The sequence below is a fragment of the Monoraphidium neglectum genome, assembly GCF_000611645.1.
Source record: "Monoraphidium neglectum strain SAG 48.87 unplaced genomic scaffold scaffold00174, whole genome shotgun sequence".
Taxonomy (NCBI): domain Eukaryota; kingdom Viridiplantae; phylum Chlorophyta; class Chlorophyceae; order Sphaeropleales; family Selenastraceae; genus Monoraphidium; species Monoraphidium neglectum.
In genome coordinates this window covers 1-14,450 of record NW_014013454.1, presented here as the reverse complement: position 1 = coordinate 14,450, position 14,450 = coordinate 1, and the positions used below count along the sequence as shown (strand labels likewise).

Below are 14,450 nucleotides of genomic sequence, written 5' to 3'. Positions count from 1 at the left end.
CTGCCGGTCCCGTTCTGCTGATGCACCCTCCCGCCAGAGCGCCCTGGCCCGAAACACTGGCGTGCTTGCAGTACAGTAGCAAGAATTGCCACACCCTGCGCCCTTTACCCTTTCAATCTGGACACCCATCCACCTACCCGCCCACCCACCCCCACCACACGTACACACGCACGCACGCACGCACGCGCGCGCACACACACACACACACACACACACGGTCTCCCACCTCCCGCCTCGTGCAACGCGTGCAGGTCCCCAAGGCGCCCGGCATGGTCATCTTCTCCCCTGACGGCCGCTACGCCTACGTCAGCTCCTCGGGCAACTTCACGGGCGGCTCCCCTACCCCCGACGCCGTCGTCATCGACGCTGTGTCACGCGCGATCGTGGGGCGCATCCCTCAGGCGTCGCCGTTCAGCCCCAACATCGCCGCGACGCCAGACGGCAAGCAGGTGCGCGGGCGCAGGCCGGGAGGCACGGGCAGGGGCGGCGCGGCGTGATGCGGGGACGGACCAAGGAGAATGCGGGTCGGCTCCGCGGCAGCGGACATGGTGCAGAGCCTTCAGGACAGGAATGCCCTGCTGGCTGGGCAGCCTTGCTGGCGGCCAACTGCGATCATCCAGCAGTCTCGGGCCCCACGTGCAACCCGTCCCTTACCGCGCCCCTGCCAGCAGCCAGCCGACCCCCAACCCCCCACCGCGCCAGCGTGTGCGTTGCTGACTGGTCCCCACTCACTGCTCGCGCCGTCACCCCCAGGTGTGGTTCACCCTCAAAGACTCTGGCAGGGTGCAGGTGATCAGCGCCACGCCGCCCTTCAAGACCATCGCCGTCCTGGCCACCGGCCCCATCACCAACCACGTCAACTTTGCCGTCACCGGCGACGGCCGCCAGCTGGCCTACATCTCCGTCGCCGGCGCCGCCGCGGTGCAGGTCTGGACGACGGACAGCAGGCCCGCGCGCGTCGCCACTGTCGAGGAGGTCGGCTTCAACCCCCACGGCGTGTGGCCGTCGGGGGACGGCCGCCGCGTCTACGTGGCGCTGCAGGGCGGCAACGCGATCGCCGTCATCGACACGTCCACCAACACGCTGGCCGCCACCATCCCCGCCGGCGGCCAGGGCCCCATGGCGCTCGCCTATGTCCCCAACGCGATCCCCGCGGGCGCGCCGCCGGCCGTCAACCTGAGCGCGCCGGGCGTCGCGTCGGGCAACAACTCCCTGTACCTGGTGCTGGCGCCGCCGGGCGCAAAGAAGGGTGACCCCCTGGTGACGCGGGTGACCCTCAACCGCCAGGGCTTCATTGACCAGCTGGAGGCGACGGTCGCCGGCATTAAGACCGGCGGCACCTACGTGCTCGCGCTCTCGCCCGACCGCGCGGGCACGGCGGGGGAGCTGCAGCCCATTGCGCAGTTCAGCGGCAATGCGGACGGCGCGGCCAACCCCGCGACTGTTGGGACGTTCAGGTTTGCCCTTGGGGCCGGCGGTGCGAGCGCTGGGGCCGCGGCGGGGCGGCGGTACCTGGTGGTGGCTGAGTTTGCTGGCGGGCAGGTGGGGCGCGTACTGCAGGTGCAGCAGGAGTGACTGGTGCCAGAGGCAGAGCAGAGCCAACAAGACGTGGTGGTGTCGGGCGTTCCTGATCGAGTGCAATTTTTTCGTGCTGCTGCTGCAGCAAGAACGAAGTGCTGCAGCAGCAGCAGCAGCAAGAACAAAGTGCTGCTGCCGCTGCTGCTGCAAGCACCCCAGCCGACTACAAAGGAGCCTGGCTTGCTGAGCTTTCTGTAATGCCGGCTGCATGCAGAATTTTGATCCATGAGCATGCCAACGACAGGCGGCCAAATTGTGTTGCAAACTTGCTGTCTTCTCAAACGCAGCATTGAGGCCCTCCCACGAATTGTGTGCGCTGGTTCACTGCAACGCAATGCAGCGCCAATCGACCATTACATCGATTCTCCTGCACTGGCGATTGCCGCCTTGAAAGCCTCCCTGTAATGACATCCTGTTTCAGGCTACATGCATGGGTTGGCCTGGGTTCTTGTGAGGTGCACGCACCAGGGAAAGTGATCAGCGTGTGCGCATGTTGTGAGGCACGTACTAGATAGAAGTTGCTCGCAGCTTGGGAGTAGGGCGCCACTACACATGCTGCAGGTAAGGGAACGCTGCAAGCACGCGTTTCAGGAGGGGATGCCTGGGAGTGTAGACGGCAGATGAGTTTCAGGCTTTCATTTGAGATGAATATCGCCCCAAAGCACTGATGTTTCCAGGCGCTGCACTTCAACATTTTGCTGGATTAAGCAGGACGCGCGTAGCTGCACTTCTTGCCAGCAGCAGGCCTCTTCGCTAGCCCCCTACCAGGTACCCAACCCCTAGCAGCAGCAGCAGCAGCAGCAGCAGCAGCAGCAGCAGCAGCAGCAGCAGCAGCAGCAGCAGCAGCAGCAGCAGCAGCAGCGACAATATGGTGGGCAAGTCCGCTGCAATCTGCCCTGCGCAAGCCGCATGATGCTGCTTTCAGTGCCCTCAGAAGCTGAAGCTGGTTCAAAGCTGGCCGCCAGCATGCAGCTCGAGCTGCCAGATGGCACAGTATCAGACAGTGGATCACACGCGCACACGCATTGGAGGCCGTTTCGTGCGCTCCTGGGTTGCTCCTGATTTGAGCAGTCTGTGAAATTCTGGACGCTCCATCGCAGCCGCACAATCGGTCTTGGCTGTTCATCACAAACACACAACTGGAGCGACATGGTTACAGATGGGGGGGTGGGCGTGCCGATGCAAGCACCCAAGGGCTTGATCTTGCCTTGGAGTACTGGAGTGCCCACCCTCAGGCAGGAGTGTGAAGCGCGCTGGTGCACGCGCGGCGCGCCACAAGAATTGTGCGGCAGCCTGCGCGCCGGCCCAGCGCGCGCGCTCTCATATATACGTGGGGTAGGGGGCGTGAACACTCGGCAGCCAGGGCGGCAGCATCAATGGGGTCGGGGCACCTCTACACTCCTACACTCGCACACAACAGCGGACAGCAGAGCGGCGGCCGGAGGCCGCCTGACTCGGGGCCAAAGGGCAGGCATACACATCATGATGCGGCCGGAAAAAAGGTTTTTCCACGAGACAGCAACACCGGATCAGGCTAGGGGGCAGGCCAGAGGGGGCAGGCCAGAGGCGGGATCTCGATCAGATCACGCCGCGACCTCAGTGCCAACAGCGTCCCGGAGGGCGCCGCCCATTGCGCTGTTCGAGAAGGACTGCTGCCGCGCCAGCGCTGAGAGGCCCTCGGGCGACCCCATCAGCGCGGGCGCGCTGGTCAGGCGACCCTCCACCTCGGCCTCAAAAGAGCCGGGGCCAGAGGCCGCCGCCTCGCCCTCATAGTCCGAGGCCGACGCCGCCGCCCGCACCTGCCGCTGCTGCTGCTCCTCCGGCTCCTGCCCCTGCTGCTGCTGCCCCTCCGCCGGCTGCTCCGCCCGCTGCTGCTGCACGAACGCCTCAAAGGCGCCGCTGCCATCCAGCGCCTGCTCGGCGCCGCCCGCCGCCACCGCCGCCACTGCCGGCGCGAGCGCCGCCTCGGCCGGCTGCTGCGCTGCCGCCGGGCGCTTGACCACGCGCCGCTTCACCTTGCGCACGCGCGTCCGCCGCTGCGCGTGGCTGGCCGCGGCCTCGGTCGGCAGGCCCTGCCACCACGGCCGCGAGAGCTCCCCCACAGCCGCGCCGCCGACGCGGGCGATGGTGGTGAGCGCGACGTAGCTCCACAGCGCGCTGGCGTGGCCAAACAGGTATCGGTCCAGTCCGCCCAGCAGCTGGTACCTCACGTTGGCGTTGAGCGCAAAGAACGCGCCCAGGCCCCCGCTCGAGCGCGCTGCGCTGGGCACCGGCACCGACGGCTCGAAGGAAGGGTCCGCGCGCCTGCGCGCCGCGACCGCGAGCGATGCGGCGCCGGACGTCGCGGCGCCGGCGGCGGCGCCGACGGCCGAGAGCTGCGCCATGGACGCGAAGAAGCCGCCGATGCGCGCGGCGGGCGTGTAGGCGCGCAGCGGGCCGCTGGCGTCAAACACGCAGTGCGGCAGCTCCGCGAGCATCTTCTGCCAGGGGAACTTGTGCACGGCGCCCATCGCGCGGCTGGGGGCGGTGACCCACACGGTCGCGCCGACGGCGGCGGCGAAGCCCATGCTGTTGATGACCGCGAGGTCGAGCTCGTTCTTGAAGGCCTCGCCGCGCGTGCGCCACTCGTGCAGCATCGACACGGTGAAAGCCAGCGACTGCTCGATGGCCAGCTTCTGCACAAACGCGGGGTCGGCCATCAGGCGGCCCACAAACTCGCGCGCCCACTGCGGTCCAGGAGGGTGAGTGGGGAGGTGTGCGCGGGGTGGTTAGGGGTGCGAGTGCGAGAGAGCGGCGGAGACGCGAGCTGGTTGGTGCGGCAAGTGCCACGCACGCTGGCGGTTGCAGGCAGCAACGCGCTGTTTGCAGGCACCAACGCGAGGGTCTCAAAGACCGCACAAGGTGCGCACAGATCGCCGACCCCAAAGGTACATCCGACACCCTCCGGCCAACCCCTGATGCGAACGCCAAGCCGCGCGGACGCCCTTCCACCCTCCCTACAACATATAAGAGCAGCAGCACTCACCGACGTTGGCAGGCGCCGCGACACGGCGCGCGTCACGTTGGGGCGCACGTCCATGGAGAGGAAGCGCACCAGCTGCGCGCTGCTGAACAGTCCCATCTCCACGCTGCGGCGGATGAAGAGCGGCAGGTCTGCGACGGTCTTGAACCACTCCTGCAGCACCGCGGCCAGGGCGGCGCGGTCAAACAGCTCGGGGATGCGCAGCCGGAAGAACCCCGCGCCGGCAGGGCCGCCCTCGCCGTCGCCGTCGCCGTCGCCCTCCTCCCCAAAGAAGTCGTCGTCGTCGTCGCCGCCGCCGTCCCCGCCGCCGCCGCCGTTGTGGTTGTTCTTGCCGATGCCGCCGCCGTCGCCGCCGTCGTCGAGCTTGAGGGCCTTCTCTGGGGGCGTCGGCATGATGATGTTCACGCGGTTGCGCTCCAGCACAGTGCCCAGCATGCTGCCGCTACCCACGTTCTCGTCACCAAACGCGCTGCCACCGCGGTTCAGGACAGTGTCAGGGACGGACATGAAGGGGCCCAGAGCGCCGTGGCCGCCGCCGCCGCTGCCGGTCGCCTCCTGCCGGTGATGCGTGCGTTCCGGAGGGCGGGGGCCAGAGGGCGGCGGGCAGTCAGGGAACGGTGCGCACTGGAGATGCATGCATGTACACGCAAAAAACCATGTGACTGTGGATCAAGAGGGCCGCTGGTCGCATGCATGTCACAGGCGCAACGGCGTGCTGCAGGCCGCGCACGACGTGCACCGCGCAAACGCGCATGCACGCTACCGCCCGTGCCGCTAAAGAGCGCCTCCAACGCCACCCAGGGCCTTGTAGGCCGCCAGGTCGTATATCTAGGCGCAAGCAATCCCCACAGCGGCACGGCCTGCCCCGCTTCATCGCCGGCAATGCGTGGATTCAGGAGGCACCGCGAGGAAATCTTGCCAGGGTGCGGCGCTCATTCAAGTCCCCTGGAGGGCCTCCAATACCGCCTATTGCTGTTCCTCACCTCGCCGCTGCGGGGGGCGAAGCCTGTGGAAGCCACCACCACGACGGGGCCCGTCCTGGGTCGGCCCACGAGCACACGCCGTGTGGCAGGCGAGATGCGCGCCTTCGCTGGCATGGGGGCGCAGCGCATGGTCACGGGCCCACAGCGGGCCGTGAGCTGGCGAGAGGCCTGCATCCTGACGTCGTCGAGGACCTTCTCGCTCGCAATGCCCTTTCTCTCTTGAGGGCTGTATATGCTGGCTTGAAATTGCACAGCGAAAAGGTGTCGATTGGAGCCCGTGTGTCCAGCCTACCAGGATCGAAGCCTGCGGTGCCTCCCTGCCTACCGTACCTGGATCACCGGGAGGCCTCCCCTGCCTCGGTTACCCTGGCGCGACAGTGATATGTGTCGTTGTGTCGGCGCTAAACTGAACGGGTGGCACAGCAATAGCACCTGCCTGGCACATTGAGGCGTTCAGCTAGGCTTTTTTAGTGCGGAGCTTGTGGTGAGCTGCAGTGCCTGCACCCGCGTGCACGGTTTGAGCTGCCTGATTGTCTGTGACAAGTGGGGGTTGCGTAGGTCTTTCACCGCTTTGATCTGAGGGCAGTGCTTGGCAGTGTGCTCTCTCGGCCCTGCCTGCCCCCCTCTCCACGCCCTGCGTGTGCCCTCCTGAGTGCGCTCAGTGTGCTGTTTGTCCTTGGACAGGTGCGGCACGCGGAGTCAGGAGGCGCAGCGCGGCGTCGCTGCAAGCGGGCGCAACAGCAGCAGCAGCAGCAGCATCAGCCACTAGCCAGGGGTCAGCGGCGCAACTGCCGCAGTACGCCGCGATGTACGCCGCTTTCCTGAAGCCGGCGTTCCAGCTGCCGCCCAAGTACGGGCTGTTCCTGGGCGCTTGGCTGTTCCTGTGCTCGCACAAGAACTCGCCGCTGCCCGGCACGCGCGAGATCGACCTAGAGGAGTGGGTCGCCACGCCCACAGAGTACACGGTGCGAGCGCGGGCGCGAGGGGGGGGGGGGGCGCTGCGGCTGTGGCTGCGGTCGCGGTCGCGGCTGCGGCTGTGTCCGCTGCTGCGGCTGTGCGTGTGCTGTATGCTCCTCGTCGGGCAGCGCGGCGCGCAGCAACCGGCTGGTGGTTGGGAGGGGGTGCACGAATTGGGGCATTGCTGGGGCCGTGCATAGGGGCACAGGTGGAGGATGAGGGCGCCGTGAGGCGTCAAGCGTGCGCACGGCAGCCGCGTCTGCTCTGGCGGCGCATCTGCATGGTCCATCCTCGGCTGGGCAAGCCAACGCGTTGGGGCACATCGCGCCGCCGTAGTCGTCGGTTTTGTACCTTCTGGACGCTGCGGTTGATGCAGCCGAGCCTGGCACTTGGCGGATGTTCCCTCTTCGAACTAGCACACGCAACCAGGCCACTGGCGGCGTCCGCACTGTGCTCCCAAGGCTGGCGACATGCTCTTGTGGCGCATTGCCACCACTGTCACCCCCGCTCCTGCTTGCGAGCCCGCCCCACGCTCACACGCACCTGAGACCCCTGTGCAAAACCTGCTACCCTCCCTCGGGACAGGTGCACCCAAGCAACCACCCCAAGCTGTTCAGCCGCGCCCCCGGCGACTCTAACGTGGTCAACGCCCGCGAGGAGCTCTACGCCAAGCACGGCCGCGTCGACGGGGCCCCCGCCCACGGCCATGGCCATCACTGAGCGCCATTGCTGCGGCGGACCGTCTCCAGGCACGTGGCGCCACATGTAGCGCGTCTTGCCCAGGAGAGCTGCATGGCAGTGGCACGGGCAGTTGTGGGGTGGTGGCGGCGCCAACAGCGGCTCGATCAGCTTGACGGTTTGAAGTTGCTGGTGCTGCCTGACCTGGCACAGGGGGCAGGGCAGCCAGTCATCCTTGCTTTCAGCTAGTCACCGGCTGAATGTTTCAGCACTCGCTTGAACATCGATTGTAACTGGAGCTGTGACCTCTCGAGGGGAATACCGCCAGCTTCTGTTAGGGTATAGGTTTGGCGCACTGCAGCTTGCACACCATACGAATCAGACAGGCCGTGATCCCTGCATATTGGTGTGTCCCCATGTCCCTGGCGAGAGAGGGGCGTCATGCGTCAGTCGATGCGCTACGTGCCATATCAATGCGCCACATGCCATATCTGTGACGCCCTTCGGTCCTTTTGATAAAGCACATTCATTATGTCCTGCTGGTTTGTGCTGGGAGCTTCCAGGCAACATCGAATTTCTTTGTGCGAGGCCCGCGGCCTCATTGTTTTGCCGCCTCATCAGGGTGGGCAGGCGGGGTGGTTGCGCACTCGAGTGGGCGAAGCTCTACATGCGGCAACAGCCTCTCGCTTTGCGCGGTGGCTTCTATGCCACAAGGACAGGTCGAGGATGTCTGGGTAGAGGCACAAGAGGCGCCAGCATAGCAGCAGCGCCTGGTGATACCTTTTTGGACGGTGCGGTCGGCAGGGCCACCACAAGCGCTGTAAGGATCTGGCGCGATATCTGCACGCTGATATCTGTGGTATATGAATCGTCAGATGCGCCTGCAAGGCCTGAAGGAACGTGGGAGGCCGGAAGGACAGCGACGGTGCGTAGGGGTGGCCTCGATGTGGCCACATTCCCAACGTAGGGCTCTCTGGTTCCATACATACAAAGCTACACACGGTTATTCATATCATTTTTCGCAGGTCGCGTGCAACTCGCATAGCCGCTGAAGGAGTAGTTGAGGGTCTCTTGCCCAAGCTCATCAGCTCACCCCAGCACTGCGGTCGTGGGGAGCCCGTTTTGGCCCCCTCGCTGGTCGCTCAGCGACGGAGGGCCTGCAATAGGCTGGTTGAGCCGCAGCATGATGTCGATGCGCTTCCTCGCCTGCGGCCTGCTGCTGTTGGCCTCCCCAGCTCTGGCCCAGTGGAAGTCTGGGTGAGTGAGATCGTGGAGCACTATCGATTGGGGACTCTGTATTCAAATGCACGACCCTCGGGCCGGCAGGGTGCGTGGGCTCACGCAAGTGAGTGCAGTCCACACCCACCCATGTCTGACGACCGTGATGCTGCGGTTAGCAACGGCCGACAACATCATGTCCTTGGCAGCATCGTGATGTTGGGCTCGCTGAGAGCTTGGTAGTGGGCGTGGGCCGCCGGAGATCGTCTAATGACGTTACCGCATCTCGTTTCCACCCCTCTGTGGACCGCCCGCGGTGTGTGGCTGGCCCCATATCGCTCGTACGTACGCAATACCTCTTACACACCCGGCCCTGGCCGGCGCCTCACCGATCAACCCTGTGTAACCCGTGGGGTGCAGTCACTGTGGGCAGCGCTGCGAGCGCAGCGGCGTGCGCCACACCCAAGCTGCGCAGTCACCACTGCCCCGCCTCTCAATGGCTCCGTCGCAGGCGTGCGACTTTCTACGGAACTGATGGCTGGAGCATCCATACGGGGTCCTGCCAGTATGGGCAGCTTGCAGAAGATGTTGGCACAGGCTGGGACGTAGCTGCGCTCGCAGACGTGGTGCGCATGGCGGGATCGCAGCGCTGGACCCTGGGCACTGCCCTCACGAAGCATATAGGGCTCCCCCAGAGGACCGCGCCTGTCCTGGCGAGGTCCTTTGGCACACCCTTGATGCCCCACACACGCGTGGTGTGGTATGTTTGGTCCTCCTGTCAGTGCGCCGTGTGCTGAGGCGGTTCCTGCACTCACAAGGCTGCCCCGCACTCCTGTTTAATATGCGCGCACGCTCGCTGCCCCTGCGGTGGCCCCGTTCTCGTGTCCGCTAGGCCAAGGACTACTCAGGCAGCTGCGGCAAGTGCAAGGAGGTTAGGTGCAAGCACTTCAACTTCAAGGACGGGTGAGCGGGTCGCGCCCATCAGAGACAGGCGCGTGGCCAGGATGCAGGGGAGGGCGCGCCGTGCCGTCCATGATGCCGCCCCGCCCAGGCGGTCAAGAGCCCTCACCAGCTTGTCCACCTCTGACCGCGACGTGCGCTCTGTCCCGCGCCACCCCACCGCCCAAACAGATACGGTGCTTGGCTTGACAGGTGGGGGGCAGGTTGCGCCCTGGGATTGTCGCCAGGCCCGCCGCCTGGCAGCGGTATGGTGCATGACGACCGCACTTGCGTACATGCCTGTGCCCAGCGAGCCCGTGCCGGCGAGCTCATGGCTCCGCATCGACTGAGCGTCCTGCGTGTGCGCCTGAATTCCCTGGGGTCCGCAGGAGCAGCACCTGCTACGACACCACCGCGTCTGTCGTGGTGATGGTTGTCGACACGTGCCCGGTGAGGGCGGGCAGCAGGCACCTTGCGTGATAGCTGCAGCGTCGGGCGGGGCGCTTGGCTGATTGCGCGACAACTATCAAGAGGCAGCTTGTCCAGGCGGCCGCGGCAGCAGCTTGAGCAGGGGTGGTTGCAATTGGCGCGGAATGGGTGCGCGGGATTCGGCAGTGTGATTGCGGGGCGAAGGCGGGGTGATGGCGGCGGCACCACACACACCACACACATACACTGCAGCCGCCTTCCGGCGTGGGGAGTGTGCAACGCCTAATTCACCCTGCACACCCGCCACCGCAGTGCTACTACCCCACCAACTACTTCTCCAACAAGCGCTGTGAGCGCCTGGGGCGCCAGGGCGGGGGGTTTGCATGCGCAGGTCCTGGCGGCCGAGCTCCATTTCAGACACAGTGGCCATGAGCCACTTGAGCGTGCGCTCGTTGGCAAAGGGCAGACGGACCCCATCCCACTCTCAACTGGTCGTGGCCCCCTCACTGCCTGTCAATCTCATCGTCTGGGCCCTCAAACCACCCCATCTCACCCCCTCCCCCCCCCGGCCTGCCGCCCACCCCTCCCCCCAGGGTGCTGTGGCGACATGTACCACATGGACATCAGCGTGTGGGCCTTTGAGAAGCTGGCGGACACCAAGTACGGCGTCATAGGCATGGAGTATCGGGACGTGGACTGCGGCTACAGGCCAGCCAACCCCGCCAAAAACCCCTGGGGTGGCCGCACCTCCATGCCCCCGAAGCTCAGGCCCCGCCCGGGTGAGGCGCGAAGGGGGAGGGGCGTGTGGCGGGGGGGTGGGGGCGCAAAGGAAGTGCTCGTAGGCGGGGGATCGCAGAAGCCTCTCTCCTGCTGCGCGCCTGTTGCACTCACGGGAGCTGCACTGCACCTGGTCCCCCCTTTTCTCCTGCCCAGGCTGGAACCGCTGGCAGGACAAGCGGCTGCCCTTCATGCGGGAGGTCAACCCGACCAGCCTCTTCACGCCTGTAGTCAGCGGCAGCAAGCCCGTTTTCAACGCACAGGGCGACACCGCCACCACAGCGGCTGCCGCCACTTCCGCAGCAACGGTCGCAGCGCCAGCCACGCCCCTGGCCCACGCGCCGGTTCAAGCGGCCGCGCCTGCGCCTGCGCCTGCGGCCGCTGCGGCGCCCCCTCCGTGCGTCGGATTCTTCTGCTTGTTCGGGCGCAGGCTGCTGCGCGCGTGAGGCGGCTCTGCACAGCCGCGTTTTGCGCCCCCTGAGATGACAGGGCAGTGCCATGAGGGCAGCTGCGCCAAAGTGACCAGGGGGGCGCCCTGCGCTCCAGGCACCCGCCCGTGGATCCCGCCGCCCAAGTTCGCAACATTTCGCACTTGTTTTTTTCGCGCACCCTGCCGCCGCGGAGGCCTGGCGGCGGTTTTGGTGCTGCAGGCAGCTGCTGCACACAGCGCGGCTGCCCCCCCTCCCGCTGAAAACATCCCAACACACCACAACGCAGATCCAAACAACCACTGCGCGCTGACTGTACGCACCGCGCACGCCGAGTTCTTCGGCGATCGGCGAGCACTGCACCGTATCCAGATTGCGCGCGTTCGCGCCCCACAATTTGCGATGCCACACCATCCGTGCGCCATCGCTCGCGCGTCTTTGTGGCCAATCCTGAGCGGCTGGTAGGATTGTTGCGGGGCAGCGCCAATTTGTGTTGTTATTTGCATAGCTCACCGGAGTCGCCCCGCACCCCCGAGAGGACACACGCCTCGGGGCGGCCGCAGCCATATGCGACGGCCGCCGTCGCCTGGTTTGGGTGCCCTGGCCATGTCCAGCATTGTCCATTCACGCACATACCAATCAGAGCCAGACAGGCCAGCCACCTGCCCGTTAGCCGCCGCCCTCGGCACCTTCGACGTTCGCCCTCAGCGCCCGCCTGCCGTGATCCAAACCCAGTGCCTGGCACGGCCGCCCGGAACGGGCAACCTCCCCGAGCGGCCCCCGGGCCTGGCCTGCCGGCTGGCAGCCCACCTCACTCTGGCACAACGGCACCAGCTGCAGGGCGCACCGCGACCCGCACTGTACCCCGTCACTCTCCACAAACACATTGCTTTCCCTTTTCTCTGCATGCCGCCGCCCGTTTCCGGCGCCTGCCGCGCCGATGCGGAGGCCCGCCCGCTTGCTCCCCTTGGAACATTGAATTGGGGCTGGCCCCTTTAGGTCAGGGCACGCTGCCAAGCCCGCGACGGTGACTGTGCTTATTGCCGTTCGTGGCGACTCGCGCCAGCACAGCTGGCAGGCTGGCAGTTTAGCAGGCAGGGGCACATGCTCTGTCTGCGGGCTCGCTGGCCCCAACCCCCTTAGGCAATCGCCGACCATAATGCGCCGCGGCGCGCGCCTCACCTGCAAGCATTGCCACACGACGAACTCAAGGACCGACCATCGCGACACTGTCAGCGCTGGAACATCCACCCACGTCTGCCGAGTAACCCCTGGTGGTGAAGTCCTGTGCTAGGGCTTGCAGCCCTGCGCGCTGCGCCCTTGGCTGTCGCCCAGCAGCCGGCTTCACCAGCATGACACAAACCCAGACGTGCATGTGTTTCTCGAGGCAGCACGAAACGTTGTGACAATACCAGCTCAGTGTCTGAATGCTTATGGGGCTGAGCGCCCTGTGCTTGGTGGTGGCATTGACCAGGTTGACCTGGGCCTCCGTGGTTTCCCTCTATGTGCCCCTCTGCCTCCGCGGCGTTTTACTATCACCAATACGACTAGCAAATTACAGCCGAGGCCGTGGCCCGATGGGCTGGGCTCTGGCATGCACTGATCGGGGAAGTCTCGCAAAGATCTGTGACCTGGAACAGGTACGCGTGTCTTATACATTATCGAACAAGTCAAAGATACGTCTTGCATAAGTCACATCTGGCTATCCTCATCCTTCACAGCAAAGAACCAACTCGCTGGAATGAGGGTCGCCCGGGCCCAGCACGGCGCCAACGCCACTCGTGGTCGCAATGTGGCTGCTCCTCTACGCTCAGGTTGGCTTGCGGGCGAGGAGCGCGGGCATAGCGTGGGCTCGGGATTCCCACCGTCGCAGGGCCGCTCCTATGACCTGATCGGGACTTGCAGCGGAGAATCATCGATTGTCCTGAGGCTGTCATAACAGCGCCGGGGAGGCTGCCCCCCACGCCCGGGGTCCGGCGCGCCGCTGCTGTCACTGCCGCCGTCCCGAATCAGCAGTGTACCCTGGTCTTTAGGCGCCCTCGCGCGCCGGAGGCCATTCTCGCGCGCCGCGGCGACGTTTACACACGGCCTGGATTATGGCTGTTGCCAATGGCAGTGTCGCCCCAGCGGTGCGGCAGCGCGTGGTGTCCCGTGGGTGCGCGGTAGTCAACGTCTCATACCGCTCGGGCGCGCGCTGCGTCCTCCGCGCGCCTCGCAGCGCGCCGCGCCGTGCGCCCCGTGCGCGTGGCCGCCGCCGCCGCTGTGGAAGGCAAATACGATTACATAATTGTGGGCGGCGGCACGGCCGGCTGCGTGCTGGCGAACCGCCTGACTGCGGACGGCACAAAGCGCGTGTTGATGCTTGAGGTGAGCATGCGTCGGGCTGAGGGCACCATTGCAGAGCACAATAGAGGGCGAGGAGGCGGGCAGGGCGAGACTGGGCTGGCCAAAGACAGCAAAACAGTACCGTGGATGGCAGCGGGTCGGGGAGGGGCTGGGTGCAAGGGCGTGCGAGCGTCAGGGGCGGCTGGCGGTGAGGCGGCTTGGGGCGGCGCGAACGGCCCGCGGCTGTGGGGACGCAAGCAGGCCTGCAGTGGCGCAGCAGCGGACGGGGCGGCGGGAGGCGGAGCGGCGCAGCAGTGCTGCCCTGGCAGTGCCCGGCCAGCGCTGGCAGCAGCTACGCGTCGCCAGTGGCGGGCGGCAGGAGCTATGCGGCGCCTGGTGGCGCGCGGTGCGGGGAGCAGCGCTCAATCAAAGACGACGACGGTCGCTTGACCGCTCGCCCGGTCCCCGCGGCTTGACCCGCGCGCACCGCCCGCAGGCCGGCGGCAACGGCGGGGCGCTCGAGACGCGCGCGCCCGCGGGGCTGGCGCGGCTGTTCCGCCACCCCGTGCTGGACTGGAACCTCTTCTCAGCCCTGCAGCCCCGCCTGGATCACCGCGAGGTGAGGCGCGCGATCCGGCGATCTAGCGATCTCAGATCTGCAAGTGATGCACGGCTGGGGGGGGGGGAGTGGCTCAAACAGGGGTGTTGTGAGGCCTTGCGCTTGATGCCGCTTTCCCAAGCAGCCGTTGCTGCCTGACTGGCGATGGTGTGGCGTCGCAACACAGCTCCCACAGGCGCTGGCTTCGTATTGACAGGCAGGAGCCGTGCACCCGGAATGAGATGCAACCCTCCTCGCTCTGTGGCGCTCAACCCGCGCTGCCCTGCTGCCGCGCCTCAACGCCCCCCCCCCCAAGGTGTACCTGGCGCGCGGCAGGCTGCTGGGTGGCAGCAGCGCGACCAACGCCACGCTGTACATGCGCGGCAGCGCGGGCGACTACGACGCCTGGGGGCTGGACGGCTGGAGGGCGTCGGACGTGCTGCCGTGGTTCGTGGAGGCTGAGAACAACTCCAGGGGTGAGAGGGGGGGGGGGGTGGGGAGGGAGGAGTGGGTAGGTG

At 66.3% G+C, this 14,450-nt stretch overlaps 5 protein-coding genes across 5 annotated transcripts; 4 read left to right on the top strand and 1 right to left on the bottom strand.

The window, feature by feature from the left end:
• Positions 1-269: 269 nt before the first annotated feature.
• On the top strand, positions 270-1,575 carry MNEG_1679 (YVTN beta-propeller repeat-containing protein; the record flags this gene model as incomplete). Its single annotated transcript, XM_014049841.1, has 2 exons — positions 270-449; positions 754-1,575. The coding sequence occupies 2 exons, from the start codon at positions 270-272 to the stop codon at positions 1,573-1,575; spliced, it is 1,002 nt and encodes a 333-aa protein (XP_013905295.1).
• Positions 1,576-3,161: 1,586 nt separating this feature from the next.
• MNEG_1678 (hypothetical protein) lies at positions 3,162-5,697 on the bottom strand (the record flags this gene model as incomplete). Its single annotated transcript, XM_014049840.1, has 3 exons — positions 3,162-4,304; positions 4,604-5,155; positions 5,584-5,697. 3 exons carry the CDS (start codon positions 5,695-5,697, stop codon positions 3,162-3,164), a joined length of 1,809 nt encoding a protein of 602 aa, XP_013905294.1.
• A 692-nt stretch (positions 5,698-6,389) lies between these two features.
• MNEG_1677 (hypothetical protein) lies at positions 6,390-7,260 on the top strand (the record flags this gene model as incomplete). The annotated part of the gene is made up of 2 exons (XM_014049839.1): positions 6,390-6,548; positions 7,126-7,260. 2 exons carry the CDS (start codon positions 6,390-6,392, stop codon positions 7,258-7,260), a joined length of 294 nt encoding a protein of 97 aa, XP_013905293.1.
• Positions 7,261-8,401: 1,141 nt separating this feature from the next.
• On the top strand, positions 8,402-11,027 carry MNEG_1676 (hypothetical protein; the record flags this gene model as incomplete). The annotated part of the gene is made up of 7 exons (XM_014049838.1): positions 8,402-8,475; positions 8,545-8,563; positions 9,329-9,399; positions 9,765-9,825; positions 10,117-10,153; positions 10,398-10,583; positions 10,738-11,027. The coding sequence occupies 7 exons, from the start codon at positions 8,402-8,404 to the stop codon at positions 11,025-11,027; spliced, it is 738 nt and encodes a 245-aa protein (XP_013905292.1).
• A 1,723-nt stretch (positions 11,028-12,750) lies between these two features.
• Positions 12,751-14,146, top strand: MNEG_1675 (hypothetical protein; the record flags this gene model as incomplete). The annotated part of the gene is made up of 5 exons (XM_014049837.1): positions 12,751-12,823; positions 13,228-13,376; positions 13,531-13,740; positions 13,831-13,953; positions 14,120-14,146. 5 exons carry the CDS (start codon positions 12,751-12,753, stop codon positions 14,144-14,146), a joined length of 582 nt encoding a protein of 193 aa, XP_013905291.1.
• Positions 14,147-14,450: the final 304 nt, after the last annotated feature.